Source organism: Limtongia smithiae (assembly GCF_038497785.1).
Source record: "Limtongia smithiae strain NRRL Y-17922 unplaced genomic scaffold V1518scaffold_8, whole genome shotgun sequence".
Taxonomy (NCBI): Eukaryota; Fungi; Ascomycota; class Lipomycetes; order Lipomycetales; family Lipomycetaceae; genus Limtongia; species Limtongia smithiae.
In genome coordinates, this window is record NW_027117629.1 from 614124 (window position 1) to 638977 (window position 24854).

Sequence of the window (24854 nt, forward strand, 5' to 3'; positions counted from 1 at the left end):
CGGCGCGTCAACGAACAGCCGCGCAGCCCAAACCCACGTGCACTGTCAGCTCCAAGGGTCCTGTGGAGCTGCGGGTTAGGGCTCGGCGCGCCGCCAAATTCTCACGTCAACTCCCAAAGTCAGCGCATCGGCGCACACGACCAGACCACACTCCAAATGCCGCCGCCAACCACCACCCCGCCCTCCCTCGGCACGCTTCCGAGCGAGGTGCTGTGGTTGGTTTTTGTTCACCTCGATGACGCAGAATTATTAAGTGGCGTCGCGCGTGCGTGTCACCAGCTTCATGTCGCCGCGACAACGGCCGCGGTATGGCGTCCGCGCGTGCTGCGGAGATGGCTAAACTGGGCGCCGCCCACGCACCCACGGCCGCCGCTCAACGACGATGACTGGCTCGGAGTGTACGCAGGACGTGCGCGCCAAGACATTGAGATGCTTGAAGTTCTTGCACGGTATGCCTCGCGGACGGTGGACTACGACACCGCGTTTGACGAGATCGTCGCATACGACATGCTCGCGCTGGATGTGCTTGACAAGGTTCTCCTCGCCGCGCGCGGGTGTGACGGGGAGCAGGAGGACTACGAAGAGGACACTGGCATGCAGCATCTGCAGGTTGTGTTTTTTGCAAACGATGTGTCGGGGTATATCCGCCGCAAGCACGCCGTGCGCACATGGCTCGAGGCGTTAGAATATCCTGTCAGTACGCTGGCACAGGTCCCCGGTGAAACGCTTGACGAGGTGTTTTGCTCGGTCGCATGCTTTGCAGGTACATCTCCTGGACGATTATTTCATTTCATGGACACCGCGGCGGCGACTGTCGCGCGCAGCAGCGGTGCCAGCACCCCGCGGGGCGCGGTGCTGGCGCTACTGCGTGTGCTTTCCCACGAGCACATCCTTCTCCTCGACGAGACGCCCTCGCACTGCGAAACCGACGACTTTGAGCGCCGCTTCTGGCCTGTCGCCGGACTCTTTCTCGGCATTGCACGCAGACTGCGCTTGGAGTGCCGGTATATCAGCGCGAACATCGTCACCGTGAAGATGCTGGATGGAGGCTGGCTCTGTGTCCATTTACCGCTCGGTATCACCCACCGCTACGCCCATCACATCGATGCTGGTTCCCCCAACATGCCTACAGACCTCGAATCGCATTCCGTCTCCCTTTGCGACGTCATCAACCATCTCTACATGGTCATGCTCAACCTGCGCTTCACTCCCACCTCCCGCCGTGGCTCGCAACGCCATACCCAATACAATGCCACGAAACGATACGTCTCCGTCACTTTTAGGAGTGTCAAGTTCCGCCAACCCTTCTCTGACGCGGGCGTCAGCACAAACGAGGAGCTTCTCTGGCATACTCTCTACGCAATCCGTCGCGGTGGCAGCCGCCGCGAGCTCGACATATACTGCTCTGATTGGTTTATCCGGCTCATCGCGCCGCCCTACAACCCGACTATTGCGGCACACATCCGTCTTATGCGGCATGACGTTGAGAAAATGGTTGCCAAAGACGAAAATCCGCTGTGTTGCGAATACGCACACCAGCCGCGTCCGTTTGTGGAGTTTTATCCGGGCGAGCTGGTTAACTACAGCCGCTACTCCCAGCCCGGCGTCGTCGTCTCCTCATACCCACCTGATCCCCGTCTCGACGCCAGAACTGTATGTCCACCCTATCCTTAACAGAATTCTATACTCACGTATTAGCTCTTCTATCTCGTGGTGTTAGAAACCGGCGAACGCGTGTGCGCAGCGGACGGCAGCCTCGAAAAGCTCACTGGCTCGGAAGCTCTCCTCGCGCTTACAAAGTTCGGCAGTGTCCATGCGCGTGCAGAGCTTGGCCGCTACTTTTCTTCATTTGACCATGACAACCGACGCTTCATACTGCTGCAGCAGCGCGGAGACATTGCGCGTGGGGAGTAAGCAAGCACGGGGCTGGCGGCAACTCGGGGCGGCTCGGTTGTGTGCGGCTGGAATTTTCCGTAAACCTTATTAGTACCCTAATCCGATGGAACGACGTCATCACGACAGAGTGCATCTCGAGTCTCCTGCCAGCCCGAATGCCAATGGGCCTCTCTCAACTACAATAGGACCTCTCGTTGTTCATGGTTTGTGCTTGCATGCACTTAAAAGGACGTCCGCCAAAACAGCAATGAACCAGACAAACGAGGACCGCGCGACGCGCGCTAGAGCTTCCTGGGTACTACGCGTCTTCAATCCGAAAGCTCACGGCACCGCAACTGCTTTCCCGACCGGCGATACTGACGACAGCGCGAACAGCTACGACTCGGGTGCCTGCGCTGGACTTCTTGCAGGGATGGAAATCAGCATAGGTGCGGTAGACGCACTGCTGGAACTAGACAAGTTCCTGGGTCATCTCGACACGCTGTGGCATGTCACCGCAGGATGGAAACGGCGTACACGGTGGGGCAAGATCCAGATAATGCGGCGCGCTGCGACATTAGTACTAAAAGAGCGGCGGGAGAACCATACAAATGCAGCTGCGGCAGGAGATGATGATAATGAGGAATACTCTGAATATGAAGTTTATGGCACAGACATAGATGAGTTGACAGAAGACGACGAGTCCAGGGACACCACACTAGCAGCAGAGAGTGCTCCGCACAGCCTGACATCGTCGACGAGCAGCGCGGGGTCAGACAGGGTGAATCGAAGCGACAATAGCGGGGGGCCTATAGGACTTGACGTCAAGCCCGACCAAGCATCAGAGCGGCGACGCTTGGAGGGTGACCGTGCGGCAGTGTCGCTGTTCGACGCGGTCGCGGACGGTACATCGTTCATGTCGCACGTGCCATTGCTGTTAATGTGCGATCAGCAGAGCAGCAACATACCGAGCAACAGGTCGAGGAGCGAGGGCGGTGGTCTTGGTGTGGAGGCCGTGCGGGACGCGACGAGGGAGGAGGACTGTGAGTGCACCTGCGGGGCGTGGAGCTAGAGGACGCGGAGTGCCGGGTGTTGATCTGTGGAAGATGGAATACAGAGCAGTAATGGAAGTGTTGGAAGTAGGAAGTCGGATGGAGGAGAGACCGGCGCCCGTCGGCGCCGGTGTCAGCAAAGCGCCCGACGCTAGCACTCAGCTCCGGTTCCACGCGACCCGAACACTCGTCACCAGTGTACCATTTTTCTATATATCATCTTCGCTGTCCATCGCAGAGTCTTCCGAGACTCTGATACGCGATTATAAGGTGCTTGCTGCGCTGGCTCTGTTCTGTACTTCTCCTGCTGCTCCCGCCATGCCCGATAAAGCACTGCGCATCCTTGCGCATAATCCGTTCGCCCACCACCACCACCACCACCACCACCACCACCACGACGATGCCGACACCGAGAAGACCGTGCACTCTCCGTCTTCTCAAGCGGCTCCCACCGCACCATCGCACACCCATGCCAACGCTGTGCGACGTCTCCTCAGCATAATCTCTCCTCGTAAGTGCCTGAATGATCTACACCTCATCTTCACACTGACACTGGCCAGACCAGCACTCGCACAAACTCCTCGCCCTCCACCGCCACCGCTGCCGCATCTTCGCAAGTCCAACTCTCCCTCTTTCCGATGCCGCGATCGCGCTCGTGCTCGAGTTTCTCTCGCTCGACAGTGTCATCGAGCTCCGTAGCGTGAGCCGGCAATTCCGCGCCGTCGTCGACGCGCGCATGCACTACATCGTACGCGAGGTCGTCAAGCGTGCCGATGATGCCGTGTATGGCAGTCACCCCGCCATGCTCGCGCCGGGCACGTACGTCGTCTCGCAGGCTTTCATGGGGTTTGCACAAGCGTATCCATACGACGTGGATAAAGCGACAAACGAGGTCGTGCCAGCTGTGGGAAGCCCGGAAGAAGCGGTCAAACTAATCCACTGGACTCGCATGGCCGAACGGCGCGTACCGCCACTCGCGGAATTTGTAGCTGTCGTTGTAGGCTCCGACGTCAGCTCTGGCATCGTCGACTACTCCTCCGCAGCGCTAAACTATTTCACCCCCGATGCTGACAACCAAGGCAACTGTGCGATAGCCAACCGGTTTCCAAAACCAATGGTCCGCAGCTGGGGAGCGTGCGCGGCACTGTACTGGCGTTTTGTCGAGATCGCGTACGGCCGCGCGATTCCGCTGACTGCGCCTGACGCTTGGTTTCCCGATGTGGCACGTCTCGTCGCACGCTACAACCAAAGCACCTCCGACGACGACAATACCAAAATTGACGCAAGGACTGCGATGCAGTCATACACACAGCACCGCCACCCGCACGGCCGCCGCCGCCCGCGCCCACACTATCCCGTGGTATCCATGGAACCACTCTCCAACGCCCAAGTCCTCCGCGTCGGCGTCGCCGTGCTCCGTGCGCACGTCGCGCTGCGCGCAAGCATGTCACTGGAGCGGAGTGAACTGTTTGATGCCGCGTTCATGCTCGGACCGGAGTATGTCGCGGCGTGGGCGACGCACATGAATATGTTTGTTAGTCGCGTGTCCGCGGAGGAAGTTGCTATGCAGGAACGAGTTCTTGAGCGGACGCTGGGCGCGCTGGTCAAGATCGGTGTACTTTTTGATGATAGTGATGATGTACATGAAGCAGACGAGGACGAGGATGAAATGGTGTTTAGTGACGACGAAAGCACAGTTACAACGTTGTGCTCAGAGGAACATGCGCCGGTTGGAGACGAGGATGAGTCGTTCGTGTCGACGGATACGTCAACGAGGGACACGACAGCTGGTAATGATGCCTTTACAGAGCGACCATTACCGTGCGTATTGGCCGCCGAACTGGACCGGCGTGGGTTACTCGGTGTCGGCGAGGAGGTTATTTTGGAGTAGTCAGGCATTCTCTTGGGACTGGGACTAGGACCTGGTTTGGTAAACATGAAGTCTATGAATACATGAGCACAAATACATGTTCACTGCACGAGCGACTCCGGTACACCTAGCACGATCCCGTTTGCGGTCGACACCCATCTGTACATGTTCCGTGTCGACAGCTGTGGCCGCTTGCGACCGCTGCCCCGTGCGCCGACGGCGGCAGTCATGTCATCATCAACTGCCGCGACAGCGGTAGGAGCAGAACTAAGTGTGCCTGTCGCAGCACTTTCAACCATGTGTTTGATCTTGCCTTTGCGTTTTGGCGCTTGCTTCTTGAGAAGCTTGTTGATTGTGTCCATCTGCGATGCACTTAGTAGATATCCATAGCACAACAAAGATGTAACCATACCTTCTCCTCCTCACGCCGCTTCTCAGAAAGATTCTTCCGTCGTCGCGCGGTCTCGGTTCGCCGAAGCACAAGTTCGTCCTCCGTAAACACTTTCTTCTTCGTAGGCTCGTTGGGAAGCTGTTGCAGCTGGGTATTCTTTTCGTCGAATAGGCGTGCGCGCTGCCGATCTGTGAGACGTGAGTAGTCAATCGACGCTGCCGCAGCCGCCGCAGTGGATTCGCTGTCTTCGTCATCGTCATCGTCCTCCTCACCCAGATCGCGATCTTCATCTTCATCTTGCTCGTCCTCTTGTTCCTCATCTTCTGGCTCAGCGGGAAGTTCCTCCTCATCCTCTTCCTCGTCCTCCTCTTCGTCCTCGATGTCATCGCTCTGCACAGCCTCGCTGGCCTCGCTTTCAACGTCGGAAGACATTATAGCGGGCGAAGACGCGCCGGCTTTCGATATGAGCAGCCGCTTCGCGACCGACATGGACTTTATCTGACCACCGCGGCCGCGCTTCTTGCTAGAGCTGCTTGCCGCGGTACTGCGGGATGAGGACGGCGGGGGGATGCGAGGGAGTGTGACGATGTTTTTCGGGAGTGCGGGGGCAGAGCGCGCGGGCGTAAGAGCGGTGATGGCGGGACTGGAAGCGGCGACGGCGGAGAGAGTTGTGGATGCTCGACTGGATTGGTGCTGACGTTTGGGTAATTTCCTGTTGTACGAATCGTCGGGTTCCTCATCCTCGTCCACATCCATGGCATCCTCGTCCTCTGCTTCTTCCTCATCGTCTTCATCTTGATCAGATGACGCGGTCGCTGATTTTCGTGCTGAACGTACGACAATAGGTTGCACGGCCGTGTCATCTTCTTCATCCTCCTCCTCTTCCTCTTCTTCTTCTTCGTCCTCCTCGTCCTCATCTTCAGACGCGCTGGCAGCATTCTCGTCGCCAGACGAACTCCCGCTACTGGAACTACTGCCGTCCTCGCTCTCCTCCCCGCTCTGTTCGTCCTCCTCCTCCTCGTCATCGCTTCCGCCTGACTGTTTCGACGCGGCTAATTTCGTATTGATGCGGATCGTTGTAGGTTTTAATTCTCGCTTGCCGTTCCTTGGTGCTGACTTTGGTTCGTGGTGATGATGGTCAACCCCTTCATCTTCCTCCTCGTCTTCCTCTTCCTCATCCTCGCCATTGGTGCTGCCAAGCGACTCTTCCAGCTCAGACAACTCGGATAACTCGTCGTCGTCGTTGTTTCCGACCGTCGATGGATGCGTCACTGATGATCCTGCCATGGTGCTACCCGTACAAATAGGTCGTGATCGAGAAGCAGCCCAGACACATAGAACAAACCCCTCGTCGTCCAGTCTTCTGTCAATGAGCCCTAACCCGCAGCCATTCACGTGAGTTGACGCGAGGCGCACGTGAAACTTTCTGGTTCGCGTTTGGACCTCGCCAGCTTCGCCTTTCGCACTCCTCGGTCGGTTGCAATGCCCCCTCGCCTCCACCTGCACCTAACCATGCCTCGCTCCCCCTCCCTTCTCAAATACTCCCGCCCCAATATCTTCGGCCGCTACCCTGACATGTCCACCACCACAACCGTGACCGCCCCAGCTCCTGCTGCCGCTGCCATCGCGTTTACCCCGGATTTCGACCCAGCCGCGCCCGCCTCCTCCGTCGTCCTGCCAACTCCGAATCCCCTGATCGCGAACCAAGCCAAGGACGTGTGGACCATCGTCAACGAGGCCGCTGCGGAAGCACAGTCCTCACTTCCCTTCCCTGTGCTCAACCTTGGCCAGGGCTTCTTCTCCTACAACCCTCCAGAGTTCGCCATCCGCGCCGCGCAGGCCGCGCTGAACGATGTCTCGTGCAATCAGTACTCGCACACTCGGGGGCGGCCAAGTCTGCGGCAGGCGCTGGCCGCGGCGTATGAGCCGTCGCTGAAGAGGAAGATCAATTGGGAGACCGACGTGGTTGTGACTTCCGGCGCGAATGAGGGCATGTTTGCGGCATTCACTGCGTTCCTAGGCCAAGGCGACGAGGTGATTGTGTTTGAGCCCTTCTTTGATCAGTACATCTCCAACATTGAGTTGCCTGGCGGAAAAGTCGTGTATACACCCCTTATCCCCCCGCCCGACAACGACCAGCGCACCGTGTCCTCTCGCGAATGGACCGTCGACTTTGCGGACCTAGAAGCCAAGATTAGCTCCCGCACGAAGATGATCGTCGTCAACTCTCCTCACAACCCGATCGGTAAGGTCTTTTCGCGAGAGGAACTCGAGCGCATCGGGACGCTTGCTGTGAAGCACAATATCATCGTGCTGGCAGACGAGGTTTACGACCGTTTGTACTACACTGAGTTCACACGTCTGGCGACGCTATCACCCGCACTTGGAAAGCTCACTCTCACAGTCGGCTCGGCTGGAAAGACGTTTGCAGCCACCGGCTGGCGTGTGGGGTGGCTGATTGGTCCGCCTGAGCTCATCAAGTACGTCGCGGCCGCGCATACGCGTATCTGTTTCTGCGTGAATAGCCCTCTGCAAGAAGGCACCGCTGTCGCGCTCCGCGAGGCCTCACTTCCCGAAAACACCTTCTTCGCCGACCACGTAAAGGCGTACACCTCCAAGCTCGCACGCTTCAACAAAGTCTGGGACGAACTCGGCCTCACATACACCGCACCAGAGGGCGGCTACTTTGTGCTCGTAAACTTCAACAAAGTACGCATTCCTGCCGACTATGTATTTCCTGAAGATATTGCGGAGGCCACAAGCACCCGCGCGAAGGACTTCCGCATGGCATACTGGCTGATCCGCGAGCTCGGCGTTGTCACCATCCCACCGTCTGAGTTCTACCTCCCTATGCACGCGCATCTCGCGGACAAATATCTCCGCTTTGCCGTTTGCAAGACCGACGACTACCTCGACCAGGCTGTTGAGCGGCTACGTCTCCTCAAGCCTTACATTCACTCTGACTGACCTGCTTCCTTAGCTTAATTAATAGAAACATTTCTACTGCGCACTTTAGCTACCACTCCAAATCCAACACCCCCACGCCTGTATATTGTAACAACTTTTACCGTTTTCACATATATCCTAGCCCCGAATCAGCCTCCCTTCTGCCGTGACGAAGACTTGTTCCGGCGCCAATTCCCGTTGCTGTTTGTGCTAAGATTCGTGACTGACGAGGAAGCTGACAAGATCTGTCCTCCGTTGCCGTCCTCATCTGTCCCTTTCCATTGGCGCCAGCCTTCGAAATCAATCAATGCCTGCATGCAGCCCCACTATTTTAAGTTAGTAACAATTCACACAACGAATATCAAATCAAACTCACCTCGGTGATCTTTCGCTGCAGCCACTCTAAACTCACTGGCTTGATCAAGAAATCGTTACATCCCGCCGCCAAAGCCTCGCGTCGATCGCTGTCCAGCGAACTAGCTGTAAGCGCAACAATAATCACCGGGCTCTTAAACCGATGGGGCGGGAGCACGTCCTCAGCCTTGATTATCCCGCCTTCCTTATCTACAAACACGCCAATTCTGTTTCGTCGCTCCAGTCGTCGGATTTCCTTCGTCGCCTCGATTCCGGATAGTACCGGTAGCTGAATGTCCATCAAAACAAGGTGATACCCGCCTTCCCTCCATTTCTCGATCGCCTCGCGTCCGTTCTTGGCCACATTCGAGCGGATATGCCGTTTGCGCATGAAAGTCTCCAGGATCATCTGGTTGATTGGGTTATCCTCCACGATGAGCACCTTAATCGGCGGTACCAGTCCGTCCAGAAGCGATGCCGGCAGACTCGGTGACTTGTCGTTCTTACCACGGGTCCGCGGTTTGAACTGTGTGGCTGTGTTCGAGGGCGGTTGTGACGACGACGCAGACGAGACAGACGACGACCCGTTCGGAGACGCTGTCACCGTGCCGACTGGCGTGACAGAGTTCGAGTTCTCTGGCGTCCCCGAATCCACATCCAATTTATTCAGATCGCCATTCTTTCGGTGACCGTCGTCTATGTTATCGGCGCCGTTCATGGGCGCGTTCTGTAGTGGCAACTTTCCAATAGTCGTGCCTCCCGTACCACCATTTCCGCCAGTCCGAGACTTAGTTCCGTGTGCAGCGTCTTCGGGCGACGAGCTGCTGTGGAGATGCACACCGTCCAGGAGGTGGTGTTGGATTGGTTGTGGTTGCGGCCTCGACGATCCATTCGATGTTGTGTGCTGCAGCGGCACTGAGCCAACTGGATATCCGTCTTGATCAAGCTGTTGTTGAGGCTGTTGTAGCTCTTGCTCTTGTTCTTGTTGCTGCTGCTGCGATTGTTGTTGTTGTTGTTGTTGTTGTTGTTGTTGTTGTTGTTGTTGTTGTTGTTGTTGTTGTTGTTGTTGTTGTTGTTGCTGTTGCTGTTGCTGTTGCTGCTGCTGCTGCTGCTGCTGCTGATGCTGCTGCTGCTGCTGCTGCTGCGCCGTCGAGGATCCACTAGTCACCTGGCTGGTGACCACACTGTTCGCCAGCGAACTTGGCACTCGTGCTGTCGGGCTATGTCCACCCTGTCTGCTGCGTCCAGGTATACGCTGACCAGCGGCATACGCGTCCGCGGACGACGTGCGCGCATGTGTGTGTCCATGTCGCTCGTCCTCGTGAAACCTGCCCGGTGGTGCACCGCCTGCAAGCGGCGATCCGTGCGAATGGAACATCGCGGCATCAGGCAGCGATTGTGTTGACACATTGAACTGCTGCCGCACCGCAGCAAGTTCGTCGTCGGACGTGTAGTCGAAAGCGCCGGCACCAAGCGTAGCTTGCAGATGCTGTCGCTGGACGCCAGCGCCGCGGAAGATCTGCTGCTGCTGCTGCAGATCGCGGGACGCCAGTGCCTGAGTAGACACATGGTCTTCAGGGACGTCCACGATGAACGCGTCGCTCATGCGCATTCCGGTTGGGTAGAATTTGTCGAGTATACCTTGCAGGACTTCGTCTGGCTGAAGTACCCGCTCTTCGTCGTCATACACCGCATTGTGCTGATGCTGATGCTGCTGCTGTTGCTCCTCTAATAGCGCAAGCTCACGGCGGACGACATCACCCCGTCGCCTTCGCCGCGACGAATTATTGCTGGAGCTGTTGCTGCTGTTGGCGTGCGCCGCCGCCATGCGCATGCGGATCTGCAAATCCGGCGCGTCGTGAAACCTGCCGAGTGATGCCGCATATTTGACAATGAGGGCGGACTTGAGGTCGTCAACAATGTCACCCGGTGTCACGGCGACAGTGGTGGCCGCACCGGCGGGACGACGGACCCAGATGCGATGGTGGGGATCAATAGGCGGCGGCTGCTGGTGCTGCGGGGACCCGACGCCAGCGGTGGTTAAGAAGGCGTTGGAGGTCGGCGCCATGGAGAATTGGGATTATGACGGAGGCGGCATGGGTGGCGGAGGCGATGGAGAAAAGGGTGGAAGCGCAGAATCGTTGGGGATCCGCTTGTTCGCGGTCATGGACACGGCGGTTGTGACGAAGTCCGCGACGGTCATGCGTCATCCGCAGCGCGCGTCTCAGTGATGCTCGGCCCGCATGATAGTACACACATGCTGCAGTGACTCTGAGCACGTCTTCGTCTGGGTCATCTTCACCTACTCGAACACTTGCACTCCCCGTATCGAGCACGTCCAAGATGCCCTTAATAGGCCTCACAGATCCACCGCTCGTCCGAACTGCGCCGCGGAGGTTTGCTGGCCGCGGTAGCAAGGCGACTGTCGCTTCCGCAGCTGAGCTAGAGGGCGCAGCTGCCACAGACTCAGCGACATTGTCTGCTGTACGCATCCGTCCTACTGCAAAGCGTGTGCCGCGGATACCGTTGATGTCGCAAATCCCGGCTGAAATTCTGCACGACGAAGCTCTCAACCAGGCCATTGCGCTTCTTCCCGCAAACTATGATTTTGAAGTGCACAAATGTGTGTGGCATATCCGCCGCTACAATTGTGCCCGTGTAGCGCTGCAGATGCCGGAGGGTTTACTCATCTATTCGTGTGTTATAGCTGACATTCTCGAGCGCTTCTGCGACGGTGTTGAGGTTGTTGTCATGGGCGACGTTACGTACGGTGCATGCTGCGTGGATGACTATACTGCGGCCGCGTTGGGTTGCGATTTACTCATCCACTACGCACATTCATGTCTCGTTCCCGTAGACGTCACCTCGATGCGTGTGTTATACGTTTTCGTCACAATCTCCATCGACGTCGGGCATCTTTCCAATACTCTCGAGGCAGCATTCTCGCCTAACACCCGTCTCGCAGTGGTTGGCACGATTCAATTCAACCCCGCCTTACACGCCCTGCGTGCCTCATTCCCGGAACACACAGCGAAATCCATCTCTATCGACGTCCCCCAAATCGTACCGCTTTCACGAGGCGAACTGCTCGGGTGTACCGCACCGCGGATCGATCCGACAAAGACTGACGCAATTGTGTACATCGGCGATGGTCGTTTCCATCTCGAATCCGCAATGATTCATAACCCGGGCTTGCCTGCGTACAGGTATGATCCTTACTCGCGCAAGCTCACGGAGGAAGAGTATGCGCATGCCGAGATGCTAGCCGTCCGTCGCGACGCTTTGCTCTCTGCTGCGAAGCACGCGAAGCATGTCGGTCTCATTCTCGGGACGCTCGGTCGGCAAGGCAACTACGCTACCTTTGACAAGATAAAACGAAATCTCGAGGGGAAGGGCATTACATACACACTTATCCTGCTATCTGAAATATTCCCTCAAAAACTGGCCGAATTCGAACATATCGACGCATTTGTCCAAGTCGCGTGCCCAAGGCTCTCCATCGACTGGGGTTACGCGTTCGCGAAGCCGCTGCTTACGCCGTACGAAGCTAGCATCGCCTGGGGCGACCTTCATTTGTGGGGTGACTTACAAGACATCATTGCTGGTACCGCTGAGCCGTACAAGATGGACTACTACGCCAAAGACGGTCTCGGTCGCGAGTCGCTAAAGCGATAACACAAGTAATTAAGCAATAAAAAAATTTTATTTCTTGACTACTTACTAGTTACATTACAAATCATGAATCGACTAGGCTATTACTACTATTGTACACCCGCATTCTAATATACACATGTTCTGCCGCGTTTACCCCCGATAGATCTTCACTGGCGTCGCTATCGACTCCCGGGTCGGCTTCCGGAAGCTCTGCTTGCTCACCATGCCGACGTCGTCCGGCAACGCGACAATCACGTTCTTGTCGCTGCCAAACTTGAAGTTGTCCGCCGCGACCCGGTCGCTGTACCGTTTAATCGTATAAGCAATCTTGTCGCCCTTGAGCACCTGCTTCATGTTCCACGTGATCACATACGGCCCGGAACTCGACACAATAGTGGTCTCCTTCGAATTCACGCCGGTGTTGAAATGGCCCTGTGTGAACGACAGGCCCTGTTTGGTCTCAGACTGCATCTGCGCGACATGCTCTGGGCTCAATTGAAGGCACTTTGGCCGCGGCTTTGAGTCCTTGCCGAAACTCCGCTCGAAGCCGACCTTCCCTGCGTTCTTGCCCTCCCGGATCGTTGCGTCGATGAGTAGCAGATAAGTCTTGCATGTGCCCAGAATCCAGTGACCATCCGCTGAAACGTCCAGACCGACAATCGGCTCGCCGAGTGCCGGAATCTGCGTCTTTGCACGGATGCCTAAGCGGTCATACAACCGGATGTCGCCCTTGGCCGACGCAACTGCAAGATGGCCCATCTCCGTCGTCGCAACCGACGTGAACGCGGTCTTAGTCGTGTACGTCTGTAGCTCAGAATTTACCACTTTATCTCCTGATAATCGCGGATCCACCCTAAACAAACTCTTCTCCGAAATACCCACAAACGTCGGCTCAGAGGTCATTTGCGAGAACTTCTTCGACGGCGTAAAAGAGGTGATCGGCATGCTCTCGTCGAACTTCCACTCGTCCACAATCTTGCCGTACTCTAAGTCCATGTTGAACAAGCTGTTCTGCTTATTTGGGTCCTGCAGAATCATGCTCGAGTCCTCGATGTGCAGCATCACCTTCGACGGCGAAAACGACTTGCCCTGCGGCGTCCGCAGGTTTTCGATCGTGGTTGAAAACTCAAGGTTGTTGGACGGTGTGTGCTTAAACACGCCGATCTTATTCCCACGCACAACGAACGACCGATCGTGCTTGTATCCAACTGCAAGCTGGCTGTTCTTTCCGCCGCCCTCACCCGTAAACTTCTCATTCCCCTGCTCGTCCTCAAAGTCCTCGTCTGCGTCGTAGCGCTCCGTGTCGGCGCCTTCCTGTGCGTCCAGGAACTCGTCTTCTTCCTCATCCTCTTCAATCTTGTCATCCAGCGACATTGCATTGAACGCGTCAAGAACGTACTCGCGTTCGTCGGCTGCGGTCTTCAACCAACTCGCCTGATTCAGCGACTCCCATAACGCGCGCATTAAGATCTCTTGGAAATGCTCCATAACGTCGGCGTTGGCAAAATGTAGCAACCACGACGAAGCAGATCCATCAGCTGTGTAATGATTGAAGATGAACGACAGGTGATCGTAGTTGAACACAGGGTTGATTTCCTGCATAATCGCGAATCCGAGCCAATCCTTCGTCTTGCCGCAAATGGTGAGCCAATACTTCCAATTTCCAAGATCATTCACGGTAGCGGTAACTTCCTCGTCCTGGAGGTTAAATACCCCGGTAGCAGCATCAAAGAGGTGCAACTCGGCCTTGTCGGATCCAAACACACTCACAACATCCTTGCTCGCCAACTGCAGGTAGACAACTTGACCTGGTGTGGCCGGGACAGGAGCCTTAGTCTCCGACACCGGTGTCGAAAATGACGAATCGCGTGTCTTGCGCTGTGGGGTCACCGGAGTAAGCGGTGTGATCACAGAGGATCTGCGAGACAAGATTTTCGGTGATGGCGGTGACGCAGTGGGACCTCTACAGCGGATGTTAGTTGCTAGTGTAAATAAGTGTATATCGGGTTTACGTACTCATATTTGAACTGATCGAGCTCATCCTGAGTTGCCAGCTTCGAAGATTTGCTGTACTTACGCTCGTACTGACAATGCAGCGCGACACGCATGAAATCATCAATTACGGCATAATCAACACTCTCGTCGCACAGAAACTCGCACAAATCGCCGGGATCCTATAAGCCACGTTAGCACTTTCGCCGTCAGCTAAATCATGGACGTGACTTACCCCAGACAAATCTTCCCATGCAAAGATCGTGAGTCCTTCGTTATTCTTTGAACGTCTGAAATGCAGCGCCTCGTCAATTAAAAACGTGTACTCATCGAAGCTATCCTCGTCGCCTTCTTCCTCGAGCTGTTCCTCGCCTTCTTCCCACGCACGTTGAACAACGATTTGGTAGTTGAACTCTGTAGTTGTGCGTCGGATCAAGGCTACCGCGTCTTTGAATCTGCGTCGCGTCAGTATTACCATTCGCAACCCCACACAATCCTCCACCACCATTAAACACACAACACTTACATGCATTCAGACGAGGCCTTAACGGAATTACGCGAACGCAACAGGTACAAACTCCCACTGGGGATCGAGACGATCTCCTGCTTCGGCGAGCTTCCAAGCACGCGTTTCAAAAAATTCATCGCAGATACGCTTGAGTGGCCGAGCAGAACGCAGCCCTGCGCGGTCAAAAGTGGCAAATAAAAGGATTGTGCGAATGGCAAAAAGACAGAGGCGTTGTAGTATTGCTGCTACGGTATAAGCTTTTTGTTTACACTGGTCACGTGGAAGATCCCCTACGTCACCGACCGCAACTACTTCCCGGAGGAACTAGAGCACGAACAGCGGCAGCGACGACCGCGTCTCCGATAAGCGTCTTCGGTACCGGCACTCGCACGGATGGAGGACTTTTCCGTGTGCTTTTCAAAGCAAATAGATTTCCCGGTCCATGTGAAAATGTGAGTTTGTGCATTTGCCGAACAGACTACTGGGGAGGCGCGCGACTAACTGTATACCCATCTAGCGGCGCTCTTGAGGGCGTCAAGCCACCGGTACCGTTCACCACTACCCTCGAGAACCCAGAGATACGGCAAATTGGATCCAATACGAGGTGGGCGGTGTATGTTATCGCGTGTACAATGCCACTGACCATCGGTTAGCCCCACATCGGATCTCTTTGTCACTGTACAGCTCTTCGCAGATTCAAAGCCGCTGACGGCACCGGTCCGGACCACACATAAGAACCCCGAGACCGGACGGAGGTATGCTCAGCTTGTAAGATGTGTATTTGTCAGCTAATGAGATGCAGATGGAACGAATGGCTACAGCTGCCGATATCGATATGCCATCTCCCCGTCACCGCGCAGCTCGCGATTACAATATGGGACATCGCCGGTTCGCGCCGGATCATTCCCTATGGTGGAACAACTATCAAGCTTTTTGACGAGAGAGATTTCACTCTGAAACGCGGGGTTCATAATCTATCTGTCTTCCTTGATCACGAAGCGGATGGTATGACCGACTCGACTACCGCGAGTTATATCCCTGAGGCGGAGGACGACTTGGCGATGGTGCGTACGGTGGATATTACACAGCAAGATAGTTGCTAATAATTTACAGAGACTACAACGAAAGGACTACAACAATCCCACCAACTTGCAGTGGTTTGACAAGCTAGCGTTACGACAGCTCGAAATTAAGCACTTGGAGGAGGTATCCAAACAGCCCTACAAGCATGTGCTCTCGATTCAATTTCCAAAGTTCGACTTCCCTATTCTATATAGCGACCGGACATATCACCAATTCGAGTTGGATTCAATTCAAGAAATAACGCCGAGCTACCCTGTCGTCAAGGTGTACGATCCAGATGCGGCTAAGGAAAATCTAGAAGAAGCAAAACATGGAAAGTTGCTGCGAAGTCACGAGAATATGGATAAAGAGCTCAAGCCGGATCCAAAGACTAGAGACGAGCTGAATGTGAGATTACTATGTCGCACGGACTATTGCAGCATACTGACTTGTCATAGGAAATCCTGAATTACCCGCCTGTGCAGGAACTGTCAGCGGTTGACAAAAACAAGATCTGGAAATATAGATACTATCTTACACGAGACAAGCGTGCGCTCACAAAGTTCGTGAAGTCGATTGCGTGGGAAGATGATCGAGAGCGCGGAACAGCGATAGAGCTTCTGCCGAAATGGGTTGAGATCGATGTTGACGATGCACTAGAACTCCTAGGTCCGTCATTCAGAATATCAGCGGTGCGGTCTTACGCGGTCGATCGGTTACGGAAGGCCGACGATGAAGAGCTGGAGCTATACTTGCTGCAGTTAGTCCAGGCTCTGAAGTTCGACAGTAGTGAGGCCGACAAGACATCGAGTTTGTTCCGCTTTCTCGAGGGTCGCGCAATCAAGAGCGAGATTTTGGGAAACTATTACTACTGGTTCGTTTCTGTAGAGGCTGACGACGGCGAGAGCAAGAAGCTCTACAGAAAAATCCGCGACTCGTACGAGAGTAAGATTGCCAAGATTCCTGGTGCATCGAGACGCACTGTTGTTCTGAAACGACAAGTGGACTTTGTGCACAAGTTCTCGCAACTCGCGCGGGACTTTCGGTTTTCTCGAGAGTCGCGACCAAAGAAGATTGACAATTTGCGGAAACACCTGTCGGATCCTAAGCTGCTCAATTTTGAACCATTAACACTGCCGCTGGACGCGTCGGTGAAGATCGTGGGTGTCATACCGGAGGAGTCTAGTGTTTTTAAGAGTAGTCTTCTACCGCTGCGGATCTCGTTTAAGACGGCAGACGGCGGCAAGTACCCGATCGTGTTCAAGAATGGCGACGACCTGCGGCAGGATCAGCTTGTGATCCAAATCATCAGCCTCATGGATCGACTGCTACAAAAGGAGAATTTAGACTTGAAGCTGACGCCATATCGGATTCTCGCGACAGGCCCAACAGACGGCCTGATGAGATTCGTACCGAGCGTGTCTCTAGCGGCAGCGCTGGCGGACTATCACGGTATTCTTCCATTTTTGAAGGAGCACAACCCGGACGCACATGCGCCGTTTGGCGTGAAGCAGGAGGCGATGGACAACTTCATCAAAAGCTGCGCCGGCTACTGCGTGATTACATATATTCTCGGAGTGGGTGACCGGCACTTCGACAACCTACTGATCTGCCCGGACGGGAAGTTCTTCCACGCAGATTTTGGCTACATACTGGGCCGGGACCCGAAGCCGTTTGCGCCACTGATGAAGCTGCCGATACAAATCGTGGAGGGTATGGGTGGCGAGACGTCAGAGAACTACCAGAAGTTCCGGAACTACTGCTTCACGGCCTACACGACGCTGCGGAAGTCGGCAAACCTGATTCTCAACCTGTTTGCGCTGATGGTGGACGCAAACATCCCGGATATCAAGATCGACCCGGATAAGGCTGTGTTCAAGGTAAAGGAGAAGTTCTGCTTGGACATGAGTGAGGAGGAGGCAATAGTGCACTTCCAGGCTCTGATCAATGACTCGGTGAGCGCGTTTCTGCCGATGGTAATAGACCGGCTGCACAACTTTGCGCAGTACTGGCGCGCATGAGATGCATGAGTTTGTTTGCGTTGATTACAAATAAAGGGAGCGTCGTTGATGAGAGTTCATGAGAGAAACGACAGACGCCGGGGTGGCGAGAAGCACGTGCTGGAAGTAGGGGTTGGGGCTGTGTGCGGCCCCGCAAGCCCGAAAGCGGCATGGCGGGGACAGCCCTGACCCTATGCTAGACGTTGCTACCAAGCGACTCCCCCGTCGTCGCGGTCTGGCCGCGCCAGCTTCTAGATCTTTGTCCCGCCTTCGTCGCTTGTTCATCCGTTCGTGGCAGTGGCGATTGCCGTGACGCACTGCGCCGTGCACACGCCTCGCAGCAGCAGGCACGGACCAGACCTCGTCGCAGTTCGATCGGCGGCGGTAAGTTGCGCAAGTGCAACCCTCACAAGGGGGCCGTGTAAGAGGGGAAGGAGGAAGAAGAGTATGCGAGATGAGGTGCTGGGGTCGCGTTGCGGAGTCAGGCCATGGAGCTAGGCTGGCGCAGTACAAGGCCCTTGCACGTGCGCTGCTGTGATTGGCTAATACAGTCACGCTAGGCCGTATGAGGTCTAGTCCCGCTGCTGGCCCAGACCGGGTGACGGCGGGCTAGGGCTTCCGTGCTGGGACTAACCATCGCCGCCGCTCCATCGCCAATTTCCCTCCTGCTTCTCTTCCCCCTGCCTTCCCTTCTCTCTGCCCCGACTTCCACCAGTTCCCCAATCATCTCTCAATCTGGTGCTGCACCGTCTGCATTTTCCTGTGCTGAAGTAATTCTTCCCGCTCTCCATCTCCACCTGCTGTCGCCGCGCTCGTCGTCACCCCGCGGCCTTCCATCACCGCCTCCCGCCGCCCTTAGAACCCCACACAGCCGCGATTTCGACCTCAGTCTCGCGCCGCCTGATCCCGTATCCAGCGCCTGCTACTGTATAATCGACCTCAGCGGTATATCACAGCCGCCATCTGTCTGCCTCGGCAACATCCCAGCGTCGTCCGCAACCCTGCTGTCGTGCATCACAGCTCTTCGCTCCGACACCGCAGTTTTTGCGTGATCTAACCCCCGCACAGCGCTACGACGCCACTTGTCGCATCCATCATCTCTCCTGTGTATTGACACCGCTATTCTGAGCGTGTTGTTGGCTCGCCGACATATTCTCCGCGTCTCGTTCGAGATCGCAACGCGGCCGGCCTCCCCCTTGTTTTACTCGACAGTTTCGTCTTCGTCGTTCCCCGCAGATCTAGTCTCGTCCAGTTCTTCGACTCGTTAGATTTTCTTCCCGCTCGCAGCTCGTTTTTGACCTTCACGGCTCTGGCCTCCGGCTCAACGTCCAGGGAACAATTTTTTCGCGCTCCAAGGGCCTCCTCCGTATTCTGGTACGTGGCGTCGCAAAGCTTTGCCTCTTCTCCTAACCCTATGACGCTACCCTAACCCTCGCGTCATTGGGAAAGCTCATCGCGAAAGGCTTCTCTTCTCAGACTAACTCCTGCATTTTAAGTTCTCGGCGTGCTCTTCTTCCCCGTCGCAACCGACTATTCTTCTCCGCGACATACGCACCAACCGTTTTATATGTTTACATCGGTTTCGTCTGCCGTACACTATTCTTCTGCATCCTATTAAGCGTGAGTCACCCCTTTATTCTCCAGCCCGGGATTTGTTTCCTAACGCTAGATAAGAATGCCTTCGTTGCCCCCATCATTATCCCAACAATACTCTCCCGAAATGACAGCATACCCTCCTGCCTCTCCGCCAGACATGACACCGCTATCCACTATGGGTTCTGCGAACGGGGCCGCCACCTATTCGCCACCATCCAACACTGCAATGCTCCGTGTCCGAAATTTACCTCAAGACATCAAGGAACGTGAGTTCCGAGTGATGTTCACATTTGCCAAAGACTTCCTTAGCAGCGAACTGCTGCCTTCGATGCCGGACGAATATGGTCGAAGTAAGCCGTGCGCTGGCACCGCCTACTTCAAGTCCGTCGGCGCTGCCTGCGACGCAAGGGATTGGTTGCTAGATCATCCTGATCTCTATGCTGACGGCATGATATCCGAAAACGGCAGCTCATCGCCTAAGTACAGTAGCCGTTCGTTGATTTGTGATGTCCTTACCAACTCTGCCGTGCCTGCGCATCCGTTCGACACAATCCATAAACATCACTCGATTTCCGGTCCGGTCTCTCACAGTCTCTCGTATCCGTCTGTATCGTCAGCATCATCGCTAAGCTCTTTTCCGATCTCGTCGGCGACATTCCCCGCGCTCAACGGTCGATCAAACAGCCATTTTGGACCGCACACCACAGCTCCAATCACAAACGGCAAGTCGTCGTCGAAGTTCTTCGATTCGTTGTCTCCCGCGTCTCAGGCAACTGTTCCTTCTGGTCCCGAGCCACCGGCTCTTTATTCAGATTCTGTCTTCGCAGCGAGCTCGTCTCCCCGGGCAACATTCTCACCGGGTAGTGGCGATTTCCCGCGCACGAGCTATCTGGATGCTGGCAACCGCGATGATGACCTTGCCGCATTGTCGCACAGTGTTGCATCCGCTGCTCTTTCACAAGATCAAGTCTCTGCTGTGGGAGGAGGCCCGTGGTCCCAGTCTGACCGAGTCTCGCGTCGCAACACATCTGCTACGGTTCCTGCTCGTGCGTTCGGAAGCATGTCACTGCAAGGTGGCTCTCCGCCAACGTCATTCCCCAATGCACCGTCTGTGCCGAATGGGGTTTTGCAGCCGTTGTCTGGGTCCGTTGGTTCTCCTACGTCTACGAATGGAGGGGGGGTACCGCAGAGTGGATCGTCAGGACAAGTTGGTGGCCAGCCAGCGTCGTTGCATGTACTCCAGAGCGGAGGACGTGTTCTTCCTCCCGCCAATCCCGCCGACCAGAACCCGCCGTGTAATACGCTCTATGTTGGTAACTTGCCAATGAATACTTCGGAGGATGAACTCAAGGCGCTCTTTAGCAGGCAGCGTGGATACAAGCGGCTGTGCTTCCGCACAAAGATGAACGGGCCTATGTGTTTCGTTGAGTTTGAAGATGTCGCATACGCGACGCGTGCATTGACTGAACTATATGGACGCGGGCTGTCAAACAGTGTCAAAGGCGGTATTCGACTTTCATTTTCAAAGAATCCACTTGGTGTGCGATCAAACAACGGCAGTAATGGCGGCAGCAGTCAGAACAGCTCGATGAGCACAGGCTCCAACGGTCTCGGTGGGCAGCACTCGCCCACCAGCATGGGACCTCCACCGCCGATGCCTATTGGCGCGCCTCCTATAGGACTGTCACAACAGTCACAACAGCAGCCATCACAACCAAAGCTTAGCATCTCTGGTCCTGTACAACAACCTCAACAGCAACAGCAGCAGCAGCAGCAGCAAGCTATTAGTCACAACACAATGATCGGTGTCACATCCAATGCTGCATAAACGCTGATCCTGCTTTGTCTCTTATTTGGATGCCCTCATTATTCGCCTTTGCGTTCGTTTCACTAGTCCAGTTTCGCTCGGTTTGAGAATCATATCTTTTCTTCGCTCGCAGCACAGTCATTCATTTTTGAGCGAAAAAAGAACAGCGCATGGGTGTTTAAACTTATCATGGGGCTTATCCTACTATCAGTTGCACATCTACGGGTTTTGGCAATGGAACAAGTCTTTACATGCTCATTTGCTTATTTTGTTTTTGCTAGTTACGCGTCATTACAAGTCATCATGTGGAAATTGGCGTTCTACTGTGTTTTCATAACTTGTATTATAACACATGCACTTACAGAGGGAACAGGCGCGATACTGTGTGATTTTTTTAACTTGTCATTCTCTTATATTCTAGCTTGTTTTGAGTGTTCACATTTGTTCTTTCTCTTCTCGCTTTGTTTGAATAATCACTTCTTTTTTCTCCTCTCTTCAATATTATGGATAACAATCAGCAACAGTTAACAGCATAGATAGGAGCGTTGGATGTTAGGGGTGGGAATATCAGAAAACAAGTAACTAGCAGTTAATCGATTGATAGATGTTGCAGGTCTTGATCATAGGCGAGCAGAGAGTTATTGGCGATAGTGTACAATTGGTAGGAAGCACATCGCCGTCGACTTTTATCCTGTCGGCAGCGAAGACTAGTTCAGATGTGCAATCATCATTAGTGGAGAGGATATATGCACAGTTTATGAAATTGATTGCTCTTGGCGAGGCAGGGACCAATACGCAATCGTTTCGCGAAGCCCATGACAACCCGATGCCGACCTTGGCATTTGGCACCAAGAGATCAACAGTAGCGAATCGCAAAAACTTGCGTACAGTTGCAGGCTCCACTGCGCCCTAGTCGAGTAACGATCTGCTGGAGCCTGCAACGCCCCCGACGCGCGATGGAGGGTTGGTTATGATGCCCTAAACCGAAGGTCATCGTGGGCCGCTGGAGCATACCAAACTGGGCGAGTTGGCCAATTTTCGTCGCGATCTTCTGTAAAGTCTATTCGCGTCCAATCGCGCTGACAAAGTACCTGCTTATTAATTCCTACGTGCATTAATTCTGGTTCTGTTCTATTAGAACTCTTTGCGATTATTTGAGTGAAAGGTTGAAGCCACTTATTGCATTCGCTAGACTGCGGCTCTTCAGTGTCGTGGTTGGCGTGTTCTAGTCCTAATCCTCCTCGTAATTCACGACTCAGATCGTCCAAGTTCCTTCATAATTGTGGAATACGACATGACAATAATGCATGGTTAGAGTCTCGTAGTATTTGAGCAAACGGTTTCTGGTTTCTTGGAATATCTCTGCTGCTTGGTCAAGTATCTCATATCGGTCGTCTCGTTTGTCTTCTTCGTCCGCTAATTATCAACACAAGTACAGTCCTCTGCACAGCAGATTCCCGGTGTAGCCTTAAACAAGAGTATTATAAAGAGCAGTACTTGGAAGTGAGAACGATCATTTAAACATTTGAATGTTCATGGATAAGCAACACAATGGGACTGAGATGTCATCGCAGTAGCGGCAGTGCAGTGCGCGTGCGGTACACGCAGGCGGAGACTCCGACTTTTATCTTGCTAGTAGTGCAGCTGCTCAACATTTATATCCGCTTGCTCAAAGCCGTTAAATTGCGCAGTTGAAACTATATGCTCTCGGTCATGCTGCTGTCAGTTGTTCATTTCGCTAGTCGGGCATAAGTTTGCCGAACACAATGCCCTTGAAATCGATCGACCACAGTACCTGATCGCTGTTGTATCGACAGTAACGGCGATGCCGACAATGCACGATTTCTGCATTTTCTCGTGAAGAGCAAGTAAGAGGCGTGTATATAGAGTGCGTCACGGCAGCTTCAACTTTAGGTCGTAGTCTCTGTTGAGAATAGAAGAGGTGCAGTCACACATAGACCGGTAGATGGGTACCTGCAATGTGGCCCGAACTGGCGGCGGCCTAAGCACGGAGGTAGCAAACCAATGTGCGCATCACAAGCTGGCAATGCTAGGTGATTGCGCTATAACTCATGCGTATGACGCCACCGTCATGGTGTATGGTGGTCCGTCTGTGTCTTATCAGGTTATCGATCGTTGGTGGTTCTTCAACATATTCCATGCTCGTTTTTTACGGCACGCACCCGTGCTGGCCCTCCTGGTCACCGCGAGTGCTCAATCATCCGAGTCACCCATTCCTGCAAGCTTCAAAATGGCTTACGTACATCCTCTTGATCTGCACAAGTTGGTGGTCGCTGTGTCTCTTAGCTCACACTGTTGGCTGTTCGTCAAACTCGAGATGACCCCCTAGTTCGCGATAGTTTGATGATAATCAGCCACGCACCGCCGCAGCTCGTCTGAGTGCAAATCCGCGTGTAAACCAAATGTCAAGGAAGCGTCCTAGCTACGCTAGCACAATTCGCTAGTCTATTCGATTTGAAGCCTCCATGCTGGCAGCTGAATCCGGTGCTCCCTCTTTCAAAGATCACGACCACGATAAACGGGCGCTCAGTTTCTATGTTCCAGGATCCCAGATCTCTGAAAGTGTTTAAACTCCATCTTCTATCGATCCAAGCGACCTACTTATGAAACAGAGAGTTTCGTCTGGCAAAGCGATTATCGCCGCAGCGACTTGGGATTTGCTCTTATGAATTATATATGCCGGCGTTGCAGCTAACTAGTTAACTGCAACTACTGCCGCATTCGCAAGAACTAGTATTTACTCAGTGTTTTTCCCATCTTGTGCGCGATAGCTTGCTGTGTCTTATGGTCAAGCTGTGTTTGTTGAGAACTGATATGATATTGGGACAGGCTTGTGAGCTCGACTCAAACCTGATTCAGCATTCTCAGTACCTGCTCTCCTGCTGAGACAACCGTGACTACTACTGTTATAGCAGTGATGGTGACCCCAGGTCGTAAATCATTGTCATGTCTACCTAGTTGAGTCGACATGAGAGCTGACTTAGAGATCGGTACAGGCAATTTGACAAGTAGTACTGCAGCATAGTGAATTCTGCGGACATCTCTCTACAAGTATTTGCATCGAGCTTGCGGTAAATTTATGTGACTACAGAGACTTTCGTTCCTCTAGTTACAAGAAACAATTCTAGTGCAGACATATTATCATCTTGCTTATCTGCCACTTCTGAGTCGTGCGCTTAGCATTATATTGCTAATGTGCCAAGTGCAAATAGCAGCCGACGGACAATGCGGCAATCTTACTCTCTGACCAAGTCGCCAAAGTCACTGAAGGACGCGCCAAGGAGGAGCCTATTATTGAAGCAATCAAACTGCCACTAACTAAGCACAGGAAGCTGGAGCTCGCAGGAGCTTGGGCTAAGTCGGCTGTAGAATCTCCGGACTTTTGACATCTCGGAGAAAAAATAAAAGATAGCGGCACTTTGGCTTTCTATCATGCCGAGCATAGTCGACGATGACAAGGACATGGAGAGACACCCGGAGAAGCTCTGCCGGAGGTCGCGGATCACGAGATCTGTGAAGAAGTAGTTGACTCCTCCATCCGTGCTACCCTCATAGTCAGGAGACAAGTGGATAGACTTTCATCCGTCTTGAGTCTTGCCTGCCCTTGACACGAGACGAGGCTCGAAGCAACAAGACAGCTGGAAGAACTCCAGATTAGTCTTAGCTGGTGATGACGAGGACGAGGTGTGCGAGCAGGGAGGCTAGCGCGAATTCGTGAGGGTCCGC

At 54.2% G+C, this 24854-nt stretch overlaps 10 protein-coding genes across 10 annotated transcripts; 7 read left to right on the forward strand and 3 right to left on the reverse strand.

Annotated features, from left to right (window-relative positions):
* Positions 1-156: 156 nt before the first annotated feature.
* On the forward strand, positions 157-1914 carry V1518DRAFT_428260 (uncharacterized protein; the record flags this gene model as incomplete). Its single annotated transcript, XM_066906081.1, has 2 exons — positions 157-1653; positions 1699-1914. 2 exons carry the CDS (start codon positions 157-159, stop codon positions 1912-1914), a joined length of 1713 nt encoding a protein of 570 aa, XP_066758879.1.
* On the forward strand, positions 1837-3032 carry V1518DRAFT_320459 (uncharacterized protein). Its single transcript, XM_066901144.1, has one exon. It carries the CDS (start codon positions 2000-2002, stop codon positions 2945-2947), a length of 948 nt encoding a protein of 315 aa, XP_066758880.1. The 5' UTR covers positions 1837-1999; the 3' UTR covers positions 2948-3032.
* Positions 3033-3405: 373 nt separating this feature from the next.
* Positions 3406-4996, forward strand: V1518DRAFT_419105 (uncharacterized protein). The gene is made up of 2 exons (XM_066904685.1): positions 3406-3438; positions 3488-4996. Exon 2 carries the CDS (start codon positions 3664-3666, stop codon positions 4816-4818), a length of 1155 nt encoding a protein of 384 aa, XP_066758881.1. The 5' UTR covers positions 3406-3438; positions 3488-3663; the 3' UTR covers positions 4819-4996.
* On the reverse strand, positions 4899-5620 carry V1518DRAFT_374985 (uncharacterized protein; the record flags this gene model as incomplete). Its single annotated transcript, XM_066901484.1, has 2 exons — positions 4899-5159; positions 5210-5620. The coding sequence occupies 2 exons, from the start codon at positions 5618-5620 to the stop codon at positions 4899-4901; spliced, it is 672 nt and encodes a 223-aa protein (XP_066758882.1).
* Positions 5621-6651: 1031 nt separating this feature from the next.
* V1518DRAFT_419107 (pyridoxal phosphate-dependent transferase) lies at positions 6652-8198 on the forward strand. Its single transcript, XM_066904686.1, has one exon. The coding sequence runs from the start codon at positions 6671-6673 to the stop codon at positions 8153-8155; it is 1485 nt and encodes a 494-aa protein (XP_066758883.1). The 5' UTR covers positions 6652-6670; the 3' UTR covers positions 8156-8198.
* Positions 8199-8283: 85 nt separating this feature from the next.
* Positions 8284-10556, reverse strand: V1518DRAFT_375132 (uncharacterized protein; the record flags this gene model as incomplete). Its single annotated transcript, XM_066901490.1, has 3 exons — positions 8284-8460; positions 8511-9392; positions 9657-10556. 3 exons carry the CDS (start codon positions 10554-10556, stop codon positions 8284-8286), a joined length of 1959 nt encoding a protein of 652 aa, XP_066758884.1.
* Positions 10557-10764: 208 nt separating this feature from the next.
* Positions 10765-12301, forward strand: V1518DRAFT_419110 (putative diphthamide synthesis protein-domain-containing protein). The gene has a single exon (XM_066904687.1). It carries the CDS (start codon positions 10832-10834, stop codon positions 12161-12163), a length of 1332 nt encoding a protein of 443 aa, XP_066758885.1. The 5' UTR covers positions 10765-10831; the 3' UTR covers positions 12164-12301.
* V1518DRAFT_419111 (VID27 cytoplasmic protein-domain-containing protein) lies at positions 12173-14956 on the reverse strand. Its single transcript, XM_066904688.1, has 4 exons — positions 14661-14956; positions 14370-14589; positions 14159-14316; positions 12173-14105 (listed from the first exon to the last, which is right to left on the reverse strand). Exons 1-4 carry the CDS (start codon positions 14777-14779, stop codon positions 12293-12295), a joined length of 2310 nt encoding a protein of 769 aa, XP_066758886.1. The 5' UTR covers positions 14780-14956; the 3' UTR covers positions 12173-12292.
* A 15-nt stretch (positions 14957-14971) lies between these two features.
* On the forward strand, positions 14972-17790 carry V1518DRAFT_419114 (kinase-like domain-containing protein). Its single transcript, XM_066904689.1, has 6 exons — positions 14972-15094; positions 15160-15246; positions 15296-15397; positions 15445-15706; positions 15756-16112; positions 16163-17790. The coding sequence occupies exons 1-6, from the start codon at positions 15036-15038 to the stop codon at positions 17723-17725; spliced, it is 2430 nt and encodes an 809-aa protein (XP_066758887.1). The 5' UTR covers positions 14972-15035; the 3' UTR covers positions 17726-17790.
* A 1622-nt stretch (positions 17791-19412) lies between these two features.
* V1518DRAFT_367793 (uncharacterized protein) lies at positions 19413-20909 on the forward strand (the record flags this gene model as incomplete). Its single annotated transcript, XM_066901239.1, has 1 exon — positions 19413-20909. A coding segment is annotated over one exon (1497 nt), but the record flags the coding sequence as incomplete, so codon positions are not given.
* Between the last annotated feature and the right edge of the window lie 3945 nt (positions 20910-24854).